Source organism: Copadichromis virginalis, linkage group LG1, assembly GCF_057382275.1.
Source record: "Copadichromis virginalis isolate Kocher_CV1m ecotype Utaka linkage group LG1, C_Virginalis_male_GT1.1, whole genome shotgun sequence".
In the NCBI taxonomy this organism is placed as follows: Eukaryota; Metazoa; Chordata; class Actinopteri; order Cichliformes; family Cichlidae; genus Copadichromis; species Copadichromis virginalis.
The window spans coordinates 36,760,680-36,778,512 of NC_140618.1; the positions used below are offsets into that span (position 1 = coordinate 36,760,680).

At 39.9% G+C, this 17,833-nt stretch overlaps 1 protein-coding gene across 1 annotated transcript; it reads left to right on the top strand.

Annotated features, from left to right (window-relative positions):
- Nucleotides 1-2,238: 2,238 nt before the first annotated feature.
- Nucleotides 2,239-17,231, top strand: LOC146719174 (macrophage mannose receptor 1-like). Its single transcript, XM_085461055.1, has 6 exons — nt 2,239-2,298; nt 2,509-2,664; nt 3,861-4,088; nt 4,731-4,933; nt 7,676-7,998; nt 16,699-17,231. The coding sequence occupies exons 1-6, from the start codon at nt 2,285-2,287 to the stop codon at nt 16,885-16,887; spliced, it is 1,113 nt and encodes a 370-aa protein (XP_085317181.1). The 5' UTR covers nt 2,239-2,284; the 3' UTR covers nt 16,888-17,231.
- The last annotated feature ends 602 nt before the right edge of the window (nt 17,232-17,833 follow it).

Genomic DNA, 17,833 nt, shown 5'->3' on the forward strand with positions numbered 1-17,833 from the left:
AACACAAGAACCCAAAATGTGAGATAAAATAAAACTGATTCCACTTTGTTATCACATTAAAATGTACCAGATGTTGCCAAGGTCAGAATTAATGAGCAGATCAGATCAGCCCCATATTATTAAATGTATGGTGAGTGACACTAATTCAATCTGAAAGATTAAATTAAGACAGAACAATTACAGTAAAATCAAATTTCTAGTATTAGCAATTCACATTCACAATTTTTCCAATAATTTTTACCAACAGCTATAATCATAAAGCAGCTTAAGTTAAGTTTTTTTTATCTGCTGGCTTGGTTCAGTGAGCAGCATCTCTGCAGGCTGCAGATGAGCTGTACCTCAGAGAGGGCTTCTCCCCTCACGCTGTGAGACGCTTGTCATGCAAATAGTAGTAGGCAAGAGGCACATGTTGATTTAGGCTCTGACTTTTACTGGCTTTTGATGTTGGTTTGTTTCCACTGGGCTTCAGTGGACAAATGAAACTGCACAATCGTCATAGAAATTTCCTTTTTAAGTAAATTGGTTTGTCGCTCAGTGTTTGCTTTAACTCATTTGACTTTTAAACACTTGGGAGTCTTTGGCACACCCTACCAGGAACCGGCAATTTACCAGACTAGGAAACACAGACCAACAAGCATTGGGCCTTATTTGGGTGGTCGTGTCTCAGGCCTGTGGATCAATCCCTGACTCCTTTGTTCTGTGTTATAACGGTTCTTTTGGCCAAGAAACTGAATCCCAAGTTACCCCTAATGCATCCATCATAGTGCAACTGTTGTGTGAATGTTAGGATGTATGACTGGGTGAGTGACACTTGCTGTAGAAAATGCTTCGAGTGCTTAACTGAGTAGGAAGGTATTACACAAGTCCTATTTCCCATTTTTCTGTTGAACCCCAGCTCACTGTATTTATCTTCACATACATGATACAGCCAGAATAAGTTAACATATGAAGAGATCTCAGATTATAATCTCACATAACCTCTGATGTTCAGTTCAAAGTGGTCAAACAATAAAACATTAATTTGTTAAGTGTTCAGGGTTCTCTCTCACCTATATTTCTTTTCTTTGTGCTAGATTTTGCCAGTATGTGTGGGTCATTGCAATGGTCTCTCTCAAAACTAAAAAAAAAAAAGTGTGACACCTTCCTGGTGTTGTGGTAAAATATTAAAACTACTGCATTTCAGTGCCTTAGTTCCTGCAGCTGTCATGGGAATGTTCAAAGGTCTATCCTCCAAAAGTCCCAAACTTTAATGAAAAACCAACAGTGGTCATGTAATGGCAAGCAGCAATGCCAACTAATCATGAGTATATAAATATAAATATTGTCTTTCAACTTCTGAATGTCATTCTGTCACAATCTCTTGAATTTTCTGAAATCTGGGGCTAAAGTTTGGACAGAGGCTAACCTTTGTAACTACATATAGACAGCGCTCTCATGTGTGACTATCTAGCTTCTGTCAAGAAACAGAATTGAATATTAAGCATTGACCAAATATGATGCATCTTTTTTTTTAGTACTCTTAAATATCAGTGTACTTGATTGTACACCAGCTTACACATCCTTTAAAGTTTTTTGTGTACACCAACATCTCTGAAACATCTCTCCACCAACAGCTCTGCTGTGTGCGTGCTGGATGTCAGGTGCTAGTAGTTTGCCTGCTCAGTGTTTTTGCATACTGTTCTTATTGTGTGCTAATCCACCATGATGCACAAACAAAATGACAACTTCTTGGTCTTCTTAACTTTGCTCTACAGTGCTACCATTCTGCCGTTTTTATGTGCAGCTGTAATATGGAAAAAAAAACAACCAAAAAACCAAAGAATGTTTCTGATATCATGACTCATTCAGACTAATAAATTTGCCTTTTCCATGTGTTTCATATTCCAAAGTATTTATAAAACCAAACCTGCCTAAAATCACTTTATTCTCATTTTTTAACTTTGCCTTGCTTTATCTGTTTAAAAATTACTAACAGACATACGCTTTCTGATGTTTTATTGATATGTGACTCAGGGATGTGTCACTCAAGGTGGCAACAAACAGCACAAGTGGGAGCAGTTTAAGCTGCCTCTGGCCTCCAGGATCTCTCAGGAAAAATGCTTCTCCTTTCCTTAACGCTGTATGTAAATGTTCACTTCATTTGCCATCAGGCAAATTTCTTCTGGAGATGCCATGCCAGGCAGTTGATAGTTTGAATCTGCCAGTTAAATAATTAGTCTGATCTATGAAACCCAAAGTAGTGAGACATCTAGCTGAATGCTGTCGACTAATCCAACAGCCCGGGATGCATCAGAACAGGTAACACTTCTACCTCTGCTCAGAGCATCCATTAAGTTGATCAGGAATGCTCTGCCTGTATCCATTAGTCCTTTATCTTTTTAATAATTTGATAACAAGTTGATCACAATGTATCTTTAATATTCTTTTTCATTTAAAAAAATGTTGCTTTCCTCTTACTATATAAAGCAACACATGATGGTTTAACATGATGCTTTCTCTGTGCATCAGAAATCTGGCGATGACAGTAATGAAGAGCAGTTTTGTTGGACTCTTCTTCCTCTACTTCAGCAGCACTGTGTCTGGACTAGGATCAGTGGTGTCAAGAGGTTACTGGTACAGCAACATTCATTACACCTGGCAAGAGGCCCGAAGCTACTGCAGGAGGTAGGGGTCCTTTGATATATTATATTATATTATATTATATTATATTGGAAATTGTGCAGTTTAATGTCTCACTGCACTCTGAAATTAAACTGTATAGTACAAATAAGCAATTGGAGTTAAAAAAAAATCAAATTATAGACCAAAGTGTATTCTAAACTTCTGACTCATCAGAGTCTTTGGCAGATAACAGCTGAACACAGCATTCTTTCTACAATAGAAATCAAATATTCTCCCATGTCTGCTGCAGATGTTCCCATAAATGTGGACCTTGTAGGTTGCTTTGCTTTCACTCTTCTGTCCAGTTCATCCCAAACCAGCTCTGGAGACTGTGCTGGACACTCCATGTTTCCAAGCTCACCACCTTGTTCGTGTTTCCCGAGGTAGTTCTGGCACAAAACTTATGTTTTGGGTCATCATCTTGCTGTAGGATGAACCCCTGACCAAGCAGAGGGTACTGCATGGAGCTGCAGAATACTGTGGTAGCTGTTTTGGTTCAGGGTAGCTCTCACTCTGTACAAGTCACTGACCCTGGATCCAGCAAACAGCCCCAGACCATCACACTCCCTCCTCTATGTTTGACATGCACACACTGTGGAACCATCCTTTCACCTACTCCACGGCGTACAAAGATCCTGTGTGATGCAAATGTTGATTCATCAGTCCATAATACCTTCTTCCAATCTGCAGTAGCCCAGTAGCCCTTTTGTATTATTCTGAATGTACATTATTTTACTGTTTTGGGGAACCTTCCTTTTTTTAACCTCTGGCTGTTCACCACTTAACTTTGTACCATTTCAAGCTATTTATTGGGCTTGAACGACTTGAATTGTTATAAATACCTGGAAAAATTGAGGTATTCTAAAACTGTAGTTTAGTGTATGGTGTATGTTCAGTATGTTCATATGTATGTTCGTATTTACGGGGTGGCTGTAGCTCAGGTGGTAAAGCAAGTCACCTACTAACCGGAAGTGTGGTGGTTCGATCCTACGCTGCTCCATTCTGCATGCCAAGTATCCTTGGGCAAGATATTAATCCAATGAATGTGTATGAATGTTAGTGAGACAGCACTAAAAGCTTAGTGCTATAGAGTAGAAAAGTGCTATATAAGAACCAGACTATTTAAGTGACTGAACAAAGCTCAGTTGTTTGTATTTTTTTTTAAATCAAAGTGTAAATAAAACTCTTTATCCCAATAGCTGGAATGGAGACAATGACTTGGCCACTGTCTACTGGCAGTCAGATATAGAACAACAGGACATGAGCATATATAACTCATGGATTGGTCTGCACAGAGAAACAGATGAGAATCAGACATTAGATGGCTGGACTTGGCCAAATGGAGAAAACCTCACCTTTAATGCCTGGGATTATGGCGAGCCAGACTGGGGTCAGCGATGCGGTTACGTAAATTACAACAGCAAAAGGTAAAGTGAGACTGTTCTGGAAACATTTTACTGATTTTTCTTTTAAACAAAAAACTCAAAATTTTTAACAGTCAGTTTTTCTAATAGTGCTGGCACACTTCAAATGTATCCATACTTACACAGCCATGATGAAGCCTTTTTAGTTTTTGTCACTGAGGTAATCAAAACTGAAATTTTATCTTTTATAACTTTAAACTCATAATAAATACTAACTTTCTTTAAAACTGATTTTCAGGGCTTTTAAAGCATATAAATGGGCAGTATTCACAGTCTGTCACACTGATATTTCTGGTGCATTCATCTGTTATCAGCAGGATTCTGTATGAACCTTTAGAGTGGATTATTGTTTCTGTGTTCCTTAATGATGCACACTGACTGTTGTGCACTGTGAGTCTTACTTAATTTGCTTGTGTTTAGACAATTTGCATATAGTTTTCTATGTGGCAAAGCACTGATCTCTCTCTGATACCATTGTCTTGACCAAACTCAGAATTCTAATATGCAGTGAGTCTACTAACTTTCCTGAAACTAAAGTCAAGCTGTGATTAACACAAGCAGCTGTAAAAGGGTTAGAATATTTTTTCTTATAGGACTCATTTATTCAATTCTAATTTTCATTGTTTGTTTGTTTTTTCTTGAAAGGCTTAGAAGTGGAGGTTGTGAAAACTATTTTTTTTTCATCTGCGACAATTTGGGATTCATCCCTGAGTCAAAAATGTGGGATGAAGCCAAGGATTACTGTCAGGATAAAAATCGCAGCTTGGCGAAATTCACAGATATTGGCGACATAAATTCACATGTCAAGGAGGAGGACTTCCCAGTCTGGATTGGACTGTACAGAGATGGTAAAGACAAATCAGCATCATGTCACACTATTGTAAATGACTGTAACTGATTGGGACAAAATTCAGTGTCAAATTCAAAGTAAATATATTTCCTAGAATCCTAACAAGTCCGTTAAGTCACCACCAGCAACTTCATGTCTGCTAGTGGTGACTTAACTTTATAACAATCAGAGGTGGGACCAAGTCATTGTTTTGCAAGTCTCAAGTAAGTCTCAAGTCTTTATCCTCAAGTCTCAAGTCAAGTCTCAAGTCATGTCAGGCAAGTCAGAGTCGAGTCTCAAGTCACTGGTGTAAAAGTCCGCGTAAAGTCACAAGTCTGAAATTTTGAATTTCAAGTCCTTTCGAGTCTTTAACCTCTGGGGGGTCCTAGAAAAATGCATACACTATTGGGCTTAGAGCCACAAATCGACCACGCCATGAAAAGTGCCATAAAATATCTATATATTAATATTTTTTCCACTTTAAATTAGCCAATCTTTTAGACCTACTTCTCCTTGAAATATTCATATCAAGTTTTAATTACATTTCGCGGATTTTAACCCTTTATATCCCGGTTTCGTCACATGGCCGCACTGTTTTTTTAGCCCCAAAAAACAAAGAAATCAAATATTTCCCAAAAGATACAATTCCAAGGCCCGGACTCCCGAGTACCACCAACATTCGGAAGATGGCCCATTATTTGGTTGTAATGACCGTGGAATGGGAAATAGCGTTTATAATGGGTTTCAATGGGGCACAAATCGACCACTAGGACCAATAGTGTAAGTTTATCTGTAGCTCAGCCACTGAAGCTAATTTAAGGGAGTCAGACTGGAATTTTGAAATATATGTAACCAGACTTTTTTTTGGAAAAGTTGGCTATATTCCGTTCAACACAGTGCAAATGGCGTGTATACGAACAATGAAAAATGGCACAAATCGACCCAAGACCACCCAGAGGTTAAAAAAAAAAAAAACGAAAAAAGAATGTTGCAGTTATATGCTAAATGTAAATATTAGACCATGTAATTTTTAAATCTGTGTTTTTCTCAACACATGACAAAATAGTGAACTTAGAAAATATACACAAATTGTGAAATTGCACCTCTTTAAAATGCAGCTCAATTAAACCTAGCTCCTAGAATAATTTTCACCGACAGTTCTGAGACGGGCTTTAAAATCGCATGACAAAAATATCATACACATTAAAAAAAACTGCATCACCAACGTAGCCTGGACAACATTTGCTAGTTAGATGAAGTCAGCTATCTCATTGTAGCATATTTATATGCATATTTATAATTAGATGGTTCTTGGAGTGAGTGCACACACTCGTGAAGTTTAGTAACTTCAGGTCACTGCAACAAGCCCAGGTACAGTTTACCGCCGGATGGGTACAGGACCTTGAAATGCACCGTGTAGAACGAAAGACCATCGTACATATCATAAGTTTACCAGTCTCACAAATCGTCTTCATAAATACACATTCGTTAACCGTTTATTAATAGGACCTTTGAGCTCAACGGTAATTAATTAGCAGTGGAAATAATTTCTGGTACGCGTTACAGAAATGTAGCAGTGACAATAATATTGTATGCTGTAATCGTACTGGGCAATTAGTGATACAAAACAACTGTTTTACCCTGTGAATAAAAGTATATGTTTTTGTCAATGTACCATAATAACAGAAGCGAAACGCAATATTGTGTCAGGACAATTCACTATTTATGCACAATAAACAAAGGAGCATAGCGCGACAATTTCTGTTCAGCGCCAGACTTGCTTGTAACCTATTTCACCAATTATGTTAAGAAAAATGACGTATTAACTACAACAGAAGACTTGCCTTTGTGGAAATGCTTGGAGCAGACTAACCTGTGAGCTGGAGTGTTCTGGGACGTTATATTTGGTCTTTGAATGGCTGCAATCCAGGCCACCCGTCGCCTCTTTGTTACTTCGGAAACATGGCTCGAACAATTTCTCTTCAGCGACGTAATCCAATAACAACCGATCTCTTTACCCGTCGGCTTCCCGTGGCTGTCATGTGACCGGCTATTGCAGTTAATAATACAACAGCTTCTTGACATTTTTGTGTTTCTTTTTTATCGCTGTATAACTGATTTCAATTGAAAGCCTGCGTGCGCTAGTACCTCTTGCCACGAGTTCCCAGAATCCTTTGCGGTTTTACCCCTGAATGACGTCACATTTTCAATCTCTATATAATATGCATGTTAAATTTTATATTTGGGGTGAAATATCAAGTCTTTTCAAGTAAACCGGTTCAAGTCCAATTCAAGTCCCAGGTCATTGGTGTAAAAGTCCAAGTCAAGTCACAAGTTTTAGAGCATTTTTTCAAGTCAAGTCTAAAGTCATAAAATTAATGACTCAAGTCTGACTCGAGTCCAAGTCATGTGACTCGAGTCCACACCTCTGATAACAATAATACTCATTTGAACAGGAAGCTGGTAGGAATCCTTTTTAAAATGGTCTGCTGAAAATGTTATTCCCCCAAGCAACTGCTGTATGCCCTGAATCTTGGTCACTGTCATTCTTCATAATGAAAAACCCAATACAATTTTTATGTAGTGCAGATAAAAGTTCAACTGCTTTTGTTAAACATTTCCAATATAGACTATGTTTACCCATTTTTTCTTCAGTTTTTGCTGTTGAAACAGTTCTTTGCTTTTTTACTTTAGAGCTAGTGGTGAAGTTGGTGATCCACACAGATTTTCATCTATTTTGCTGACAACTCCTGTTCTACAGGGGAGACATGGAGGTGGAGTGCAGGCACTTCAGGCTACATAAACTGGGCTTTGGGTGAACCAAAGAACAATAGCGACTGTGCCTCCCTCTTATCTGTCAGTAAACAGATGGCTGCCCAAAACTGTTCCCACCGCTTTCCATTCCTCTGCTACTGGAACAACTTGGTCGTAATAAAGGAGAACAAGACCTGGGAGGAGGCTCTGGATCACTGCCGAGCTCTCCGTTCACCGACCCACCAGCAGTTTCGTTATGACCTGATCAGCGTGCAACCAGAAGACTACAACAAGATCATGGCTGTAGTCACCGAAGCCAGCACAGAGGAGGTGGGCTCAGATTTAGTGACTTCACATTTTGGACGTGAGATATGTTTGGAGTTTGTTCATGCTGTTTGTTAGAAGGAGCTATGCAGACAACAGCAGCCATCTTAAGCTCTGCTTCATTTTATGTTCTGAATAACTCTGAATATTCTATAGCACAAAAGAGACGGAGGATATATATTTTCTTTTACTCAGCAAAACTTCATGAAAGCTTTCAGCATTAATTGTAGAGAATGTATGTCTGTTAAGGTTCTCAGTCATCCAGGTCATCGTAGTCTAAGGGTACGTCCAGACTAGCCCGGATAGATTTGAAAACAGCGTTTTTGTCTGAAAAAGCTCCGCGACCACACTAGCGTTTCAGTCGTTTCACAGAGTTGAGCGTCCACATTGAAACGGCTGAAAACGCTTACGTTCCAATTCTATGCATGTGTTAAACGCAAGAAGATTCGACCTGCCTCATTTCTGTCTGCCTTTTATTTACTTTCCTGCTCTATGAAATGTTGTGGCAAAATGTCGAGGAACAGCACCGAGTGGACTAACAATGAGGTGGAGTTGTTGCTGCGAGTAACACAAAAGTACAAAGTTGCAAAAGCAAGTGAGAGTTAAAGAATTTAAGAAAAGCTATCTGGAGCATGTACAGACTGATATTAATCTTTAATAGAGCTGTCAAACCTGAGCGCAAACAAAACAACTGCTGTATAATGCCCTCCGCTATCTTAGTTTAATTGGTCACATGACTGCATCACATGACTTTTTAGAAAGTCTGTGTTTTCGAGTGTCCACACTGTGATGGGACAGCTCCATTTTGAAATGTATGCGTTTTCGAGAGAGTTTTCAAAACGTTGCGTTTTTCCTTGGGGAAAACGCCGTCTCAGTGTGGATAGGAGGCCAAAACGGAGAGAAAATTATGCTTTTTCAAACTAAAACGCATTAGTGTGGACGTAGCTTAAGGAGCTTGGAAAGAAAAGCGTCTAGACTTCTTTAAGTGGCTTGAAGACGTTTCACCTCTCATCTGAGAAGCATCTTCAGTTCTCGGGTCAAATGGGCGGTGTGTCTGATTGTGACCGACACCCATTTTCACACCTTGGCTCGCGGTTTTCTTTCCAAGCTCCTTAGACTGTAGAGAATGTATTTACTTCTGACACTCTGCTTTTATATGGATGGAATACAAAGTTATGTAAAACACATCTGCCATACAAAATTAAAAACACTAAAACATAATGCTCTTATGAAAACTTAAACTAGACACTAGACTTGTAGTCAAGACCGCCTAATCTGAGACCAAGACAAGACCAAGACCAAGACCAAATTGAGACGAAACCAAGACCGAGACCGAGTCGAGACGAGACCAAGACCAAGACCGAGACAAAAAAAGTCTTTAAACTGCAGCCAGATGCTGCTTCGTTTACGGGTGTCAGGCATATTTATGTGTTTTTGCTTTCACACAGCCCTCTTCACCGCTGTCTACTGTCTATATATATATATACAAACACTTCTATATACATATGCAGGACACCTTAAACTAGTTTTTTAATTAAGCAGCAAGGCAGAACAAAGTCGGGGCTGTATCAAGACACAGGGACTAAACCCCAATTCAACCAGACCCAGAACTGATCCGGAATTAAAACAGGACTACAACAGTAACCAAGACAGAACCAGAATCAGAACTAGATGATAGTAGCACTAAAAATCATCATAGACCTGCACTACACTTATTTTTTAATTCTACCAAAGTAAAATATTTAGATTGAGAAAAGTTTATATAATTATTTAGCCTTGTTGTGCAAACAAGCCTGCAAAACTTAATAAATTTAGAATTTGAAAAGTAACAAATGGTATCTGAAAAGAAACACTAGGTACTAGATACATGTTCTGATGAGTTTTGGCAAACAACTATTTGACTAACATGTGTGTCTCACCTGCTCTTGTTCCCTCTTTGTTCTGCCGTCATTCTCTCTCTCCCTCTCTGTTCCTCTCTCTCCCTCTCTGTGCTGACAATCAAGCCAAACACCAACATCATAAAATATACAGTGGAAACCAGATGTTTAAATACTCTTCAGATAAAAACACTTTTTTAATTGTAACATCAAATCAGACTAAATGTTTATTTTTTTTAGATTGATAAATATAAAAAACATATTTGTTAACTTTAAGAGTAAAGAGAGAAACTGTCTGTATTTCTTAATTGTAAATGGCACCAAATTGTATTCAAATTGAGCCACACTTATGGAGCTCCACAGTTCTTTTTCTGGTGTTTTGGTTGACATCTCTTGATTTTCCCATGTCAAAGAAACAGGCTCTGTGTTTTGCCTTATATGCATCCACAGCTGTGCCACCAATTTACTCACATGGACTCTACTAACCTATCAGAATCTTCTTCAGCTCAGAATGGAATCGTCTGGAGTTTTCTTATTAATTAACAATAAACTTAGTGTACATGTACTCCTAAATTTGATGAAAGTGATTAAAATAGACAGCCCCCTCTTTTTATTCTGACATTTAACTAATTCAAAAGATTTCAACATTAATTTATCTAAAACAAAAGTTTACTCTAAATTGATGTTTAACAGTAAAAAAAAGTTTTTATGTTTTCTCCCTAAAGTGTATGTAAATATCTGGTTTCAACTGTGAATATACTGCTGTGTATTGAAATTCCTCTTGTTTTGCATAGAAATATACTGAACAACATACAAAGCATAATATATAAAATAACATCTACCTGAGTTTTTTCTTTGAAAGAAGCTTCTTATGTCCATTGTTGTGTTCATCAGTACACAATTGAAACCGATTTAGATAGTTTGTTTAGCCGTGGAGGGTAACAACTGAAAATGTGAAAGACTCTCTAAAAAATCAGCATTGCTGTTCGGCTTTTTATTTATCCATTTGTTGATTCACTCGAAGAGCAAGTAACGCAACCAAGTGATCAGTTTGATATCAATCTTTTGTGATACACCGTCATATTTACATTATTAGTTCAGTACGAATGATTTGCTTTGGTACCTGGTCAAACTTAAGCTCTCCTCTGTCTGCAGCAAACTCGCAGGCAGCAGCTTCTCCCCCCTCGCTCACATGGGTGCTGTGCTCAGTCGCCTAGTGCCTGAGCTCGGATCATACCAAAATTAGGGGGAATTTACGACGGTGCGCTCTGTGCTTCGTGTGTTGTTTTTGTTTTATACAGTTGTCAGTCAGGCATCTAACTAACAAATTACACTCCAAAAGACCCCATGCTTCTGAAAAAATGACCCGGGCTTAAGCCCAGTAAGCCACCCCCCCGCTCCGCTGATGGTTGACTCCAAATCTCCCGAACACTATGTCGATTTGAGAACGCAAGACCGAAACAGCGAGACCAAGACCGAGACCAAGACAAAAGTCCGTCGAGACCAAGACAAGACCAAGACCACGTAAAAGTGGTCTCGAGACCGGTCTCGAGACATCCAACTCTACTAGACACTGATATTTTACATTAATTTCATGGGCTTTGTGCTGAGGTGCAGTCTGATGTTCCTGAATCCTCCCTTAGTTATGTTGCAACAGGCCAAGGCTGCTAGAGGCTTCCCATGATGCACTGAGCGCTCTTGTCATTCTCTCTGTGTTTATACACTAATACTAATCCCACCAGGAACTGTTGCCGTTTTAAACCCCTATGACATTAAAACAATTAAACATAATGTGTGCAGGGGAAGTCTAAGGAGTAAAACACACTTATTTTGAAGGGAAAGATTAGGGATTAAATGGGTTCTGTTGAGTATTGCAGCATCGACAGCGATCAACTCGAAGGGAAATGATGACGGAGGCAAAAATGTCCTTAATATTTTATGAACTTTATTCCTCTTCAACACACGGCAAAAACTTTTCCCATAGGTGCCGTATCTATTTCTCTTCTTCTTCTGTTTTAGGAACGTACAATGAAACAGTGCCTCCTTGTGGTGAGCACTAAAACACTGTCTCTGTTAAACCACAGTAACCATAATGCAGTTAAACACTGTACAACATGAGTACACACAATGAATATCTTAACACCCCCTCTTGTACTCAGGTTGCTGGAATCAAAGAAAAGTTGTACAATAAACGATAAACAGTTGTACAATCTCTACCACACTTCCTTTTTTCTTTTTCTCTCCTTTTTTCTTTTAAGCACCAAACATAACGTTAGCAAACTTAGCAAGTTTTAGCTTAGAAACAGGTTTGGTCATAACATCTGCAACCATTTCTTCAGTGGTGCAATATAACAGACACATTTTCTCTTCATTTACAATGGACCTTACAAAATGATATTTAATGTCCACATGTTTGCACCTCTGTCGGCTCACAGGGTTTTTAGCCAGGGCAATTGTTCCCTGGTTGTCCTCGTACACTATTGTTTGAGTGTAGCTGTAGTCATCTATACCTTTCAAAAGCTGTTCTAAATATATACACTCTTGCATTGTGGAAGCCAGAGCCATATACTCTGCTTCACAGGTAGAGAGCGCCACAGTGGGCTGTTTCTTGGTCTTCCATGAAACTAAAGAACTGTTGTTACATAGACGTACACAGTAACCAGTAGTGCTGCGTCTGTCGGCAGTGTCACCTGCCCAGTCAGCATCACTGTAGGCCACTAGACCCAAATTTTCATCTGTGTTTCTTCTAAAACACAACTTCTTATCTTTGGACCCTTTGAGATATCTCAACACATGTTTCACAGTTCCCCACTGTTCTTCTGTAGGCTCATGGAAATGTTGCGATAACTTGCTTACCACAAAACTCAGGTCAGGACGGGTACCTGATGCAAGGTATATAAGACTGCCTACAGCCTCTCTATACATCCTCACATCTCTTATCTTAGTAGCACCTTCTGTGTAACACAACTTCTGATCACAGGGAGTTCCTCTGGGTTTACAGTTCTGCATGTTAAACCTCATCAGTATCTTGTTGACATAGGTTTCTTGTGACATTGTTACACATCCATCAGACTGAGTGAAATCAATACCCAGAAAATGCTTAAGTCTGCCCAAGTCTTTCATCTTAAATTTGACTGAAAGCATTTCTTTCGCATCCTTCATTACCTTTTCATTGCCAGCAGCAATTACCAGGTCGTCCACCCAGATGATCATAATCACCTTACCATCTTTTGTCTCTTTGGTATAAACACAGTGGTCTGCTGGGTTTTGCCTGAAACTGTTCGCTGTTAGGTATTCATGCAAGATCCTATTCCAGTTACGACCAGATTGTTTTAACCCATACAAGGATTTTTGTAATCTACAGACTAGCCCTTCTCCCTCTTCATAACCTTCTGGCTGATCAATGTAGATTTCATAATCAATGGGAGCGTGTAAATACGCTGTCTTCACATCCATTTGATGGAGTAACAGGCTCTCCTGCGCTGCTTTCTGTAACAAAACTCTTATGCTGGTTAAGTTGGCTGTTGGTGAGAATGTCTCTCCATAATCTATCCCCGACTGTTGGCTGTAACCCTTGGCTACGAACCTTGCCTTGTATCTGTCGTTTCCCTCAATGTCACTCTTAATGGAATAAACCCACTTTCCCCCCACTGTTTTCTTCCCTTTTGGCAAAGTGGTTAAGGTGAAAGTGTCATTTTCCCGTAACGAGTGGATTTCTTCATCCATGGCTTTGATCCAGTTCTTTGAGTTAGCTGATTCTATGGCTTCCTTAAATGTGTTTGGGACACCACACACTGCCCTGTAGCAGTAGTCTATGGTAGTGTGGATCTCATCGCCGCCACTGTTGGCAGCTACAAAGTCATTTAAATGTCCCGGTTTTCTTCTCTCCCTAAGAGGATACCTTTTGTTGACAAATCCATCACTTGTCACACTTGTCTCTTTTCGTTCACGCTCATCAGGTATACCACTTTGTGGACTTGTGTCTGTCACAATAGGTTCTGGAACCTCATTGTCCTTGTCACCTTTCTCTGAAGGTCTGTTAGCCATAGGCTGTCTTACTCTGCTACAGTCATCATTTAGTTCTCCCTCATCTGTCTGTGTTTGTCTTTCTACATTTACTTTGCTCACAAACTTAACAAGTCTATGTTTCTGAACTTTCTCAGTTTCAGGGTGGTAAACTAAGTAGGCGGGACTGTTCTTATCATAACCTACAAAGAAACCTTGGTCACATTTTGAATCAAGTTTCCCCTTGTCCTGTTTGTATGCATAGCACACAGACCCAAATTTCTGCATTTTTGACAAGTCTGGCTTTTTACCTGTCAGCATTTGGTAGGGTGTTTTCCCTGTTCGCTTACTAAAGCATCTGTTCCGTGTTACAGCAGCAGTTTGAATGGCATAGTTCCATAGGCATTTCGGTAGCTGACTCTCAATTAGCATGCACTTGCCCATCTCGAAAAGAGTACGCCACCCCCTCTCGGCGGTACCGTTCTGATGGGGTGAGTACGGGGCTGATGTCTCATGCTTAATGCCATTTTTCCTTAACAGGGTTTGGAAATCTCTGCATGTGAACTCTGTCCCATTGTCTGATCTAATGCATTTTACGTTGCCATATGGTGCAACATCCGCTAGAAATTTCTCTGTTGCCTGCACTGTATCAGTTTTCGTCTTCAGGAAATATACAAACACTGAGTTTGAATAATCATCAGTGAATGACTGCACATATTTGTACCCATCAATAGATTCAGTGGCTATCGGACCTGCTAAATCTGTGTGTACCATTTGTAAAGGAGCCTTTGCTCTTGTATCAGGATCTCTGTTTCGGGTTTGTGCAAACTTTCCCTGGATACACACTTCACATTCCTTTTCAGGTCTATCGGTTCTCCCCTTAATCTGCATACCGTTAACCACACCTTGCAATCTTACTACATCTTCATAGTTGCAATGACCTAATATCTCATGCCATGCCTGTATGTCATGACAGGTGTTACACTTATCATTACCCTCAACTTCAGTCTGCAAATAGTACAACTTGCCATACACATGAATGTTAAAGTTAGTACCGTCTTTGTGGGTCAACGTGTCCTGCCCTTGTTTAAAGGTGACTGTTGCTCCTAATGCAGTGGCTGACTTTACAGAAAATATGTTCTGGGGGTATGATGGAATAAACAGCGCATCTTTCAGCGTTGCTTTGCGTCGCTGGCCTGTACTGTCAATCAGGAACACCTCTGCGTCCCCCCTCTGTTGGGCGACGCCTCTGCACTGGGTACCGTCTGCCAGTTCTACGCTGTGTGACTCCGGTCTGAACGCGTCGTCGAAGCTCTTGAACTTGGCGATGCTGTTAATGATGTGTGAGGTAGCCCCAGTGTCCACCAACAGGCCTTTCTCCTCAATGCTGTACGCTGACTGCTGGACTTTGATGTCTACGCCCTTAATCCTGAAGGCATAATCTGGCGTTTCTGCTTTGGATCCGTTGCCGCTCTCATCTGCGACCTTCCGCGCGCCATCTTGTTTGTCTTTATGTCTACATGTGGTATCACTGTGTGTGCTGCTTTTGCAATGACTGCACCACGTCCTCCGTCTGCACACTTTTGCTCGGTGGCCTTTTAGTCCACACTTGAAACACACAATGTCCACATCGCTCTTGTATCTGCATTGTGCGCTGGATCTCGTGTGCTCACGCCCGGTTCTTCCTCCTGTTTTCATTACGTTGTCGCTACACTCGGATGCGCTTGACTTTTCAGTGTCTTCGAAACTCCGTAGCTTTGTTTTGAACTCAGCAAATGTCATATCGTCTTTATCGTGAGTAACGTGTATTGCAAAAGGCTTAAAACTTTCAGGTAGACCTTTTAAAACCATAGCAATCAATAATCCATCACCTAAAGTCTCACCCGCATTGCGCAGTGCTGTAATGGCGGCCTCTGCTCTGATGACATAGTCTGTGACAGTCTCTTCCCTCTTTTTCTGAAGCGATGATAGCGTGGTGTACAGGTTGATGATTCGGGGCTTCCCCTTTCCAGCGTAGTAGTCCCTCAATATTTCTAATGCTCTTCTCCCATTATCAGGGGCATCTCTCATAATCAGTGAGAGGCTTTTATCGTCCAAAAATTGGATTAACTCAGCGTAAGCGTCAGCGTTCTTCTTACCGTCTGCTGCTACTTCAGCCTCACTGTTCGGTTCCTTCAGAACAGTGGCTTTTAATCCCAACAAGTGCAAATATCCTAGCACCTTAGTTTCCCAAAGTTCATATCTGGTCTCATCTCCGTCAAACATGAGTCGAGGCAGCCTGCTTGCTCCTCGTTGATCCATGTTGCTATTTAGCCGTTAGCCCGCTATCCGTTGTGGCTCCGGATCTTCATGAGAAAAAACTCTTCTTCGAGTCGGCCCTGGGCCCATAACCTGTTGAGTATTGCAGCATCGACAGCGATCAACTCGAAGGGAAATGATGACGGAGGCAAAAATGTCCTTAATATTTTATGAACTTTATTCCTCTTCAACACACGGCAAAAACTTTTCCCATAGGTGCCGTATCTATTTCTCTTCTTCTTCTGTTTTAGGAACGTACAATGAAACAGTGCCTCCTTGTGGTGAGCACTAAAACACTGTCTCTGTTAAACCACAGTAACCATAATGCAGTTAAACACTGTACAACATGAGTACACACAATGAATATCTTAACAGGTTCACCGTCTCGCCCATAAGGAGTGTTTGGTTCTGTCTCTTTAAAAACTTTGTGTTTTGTTTTGTTTCATTGCAGTAAGTGGACTCTCATGTTATAATAAAACTCTCTTAATGCTTCCAGAGAGGTTCACTGACTGCTTCTTTCCCCTAGGTGTGGACAGGGCTGCGATTCCTGGCTGGTAAATGGCTGTGGGTGAACGGGGCAGATATGAAGTTCTCCAACCTGGCTCAGTGCCCCCCTACAGTGCAGCGCTGTGGAGTCTTAAGAAAGACCAGCACGCACAGTATAGAGACCAGAGACTGTGCAGAGAGACGAAACTTTGTGTGTTATAGGAAGTAGGCCGCTTGACGTCACTGCTACAGTCTTTTAGCCTTCATCAACTATACCTCTCTAATTTCCTCTCTGTTTATTAATGGAATTTTCATTAGAAGGTATTTTCATTAACACATCAGTTTAAATGGGCACCAATTTGTATTCTCTACAGTTGACGCATTGACTAAGCTAAAAATATTCTTTCTTTATATTGTTGCATTACATATTTGCTAAAAATACTCTTTTTTTGGAAATATAAAATTACTCTTTAATCATTAACTCAACTGTTAAGAGTTAAATAAATAGAGCACATTTTTTCTATTTCCTCGATATTCTCATTTTATTTATTACTATTATATTTGATTTTGTTATTACTTTAGATTTCTTTGTGACATTATAATACTTTGTGCTAAGTTAGTGCAAGTAAAAAGAAATAAATGAACAAACTGGCTATAGCTTGTTTGAGTGCTGAATTTCTTTCAGGGGTGTGTGAAGGATGTTGTATCTGGTTGGTTTTTTTAGTTTGACAGCATATTTCTCATGTTGTTTGATGAAGCCAGCTGCTGTTCAACCATGAATGTTTCACACATCTCATGTGCTTATTGTAAATCAATGTAACTTTACAGAATGGCTGCATGCAAGTGTCATCACTTCCCTGTTCAGAAAAAAATTCTTGGTGTCATTATGTCAGCACAGGACTTTCTGTTCTCTCAGGTATGAACACAATGCTGAAGATGGTACCTGTCTGTTCAACAGCAGACAAACACGATGTTACTGGTGAGGTCTAAACAAGTAACGCCCTCTGAATTTTACAGTTTTTCTTATAATGGGATTATAAGCAAGCACCAGTGTTGGGTAAGTTACTTTAAATTAGTAACTTAGTTAAATTACTAGTTACTTCTATCAAAAGTAACTCAGTTACTTCAAGTTACTCGTTACTTTCAAAGTAACTAGTTACTAGGGAAAGTAACTT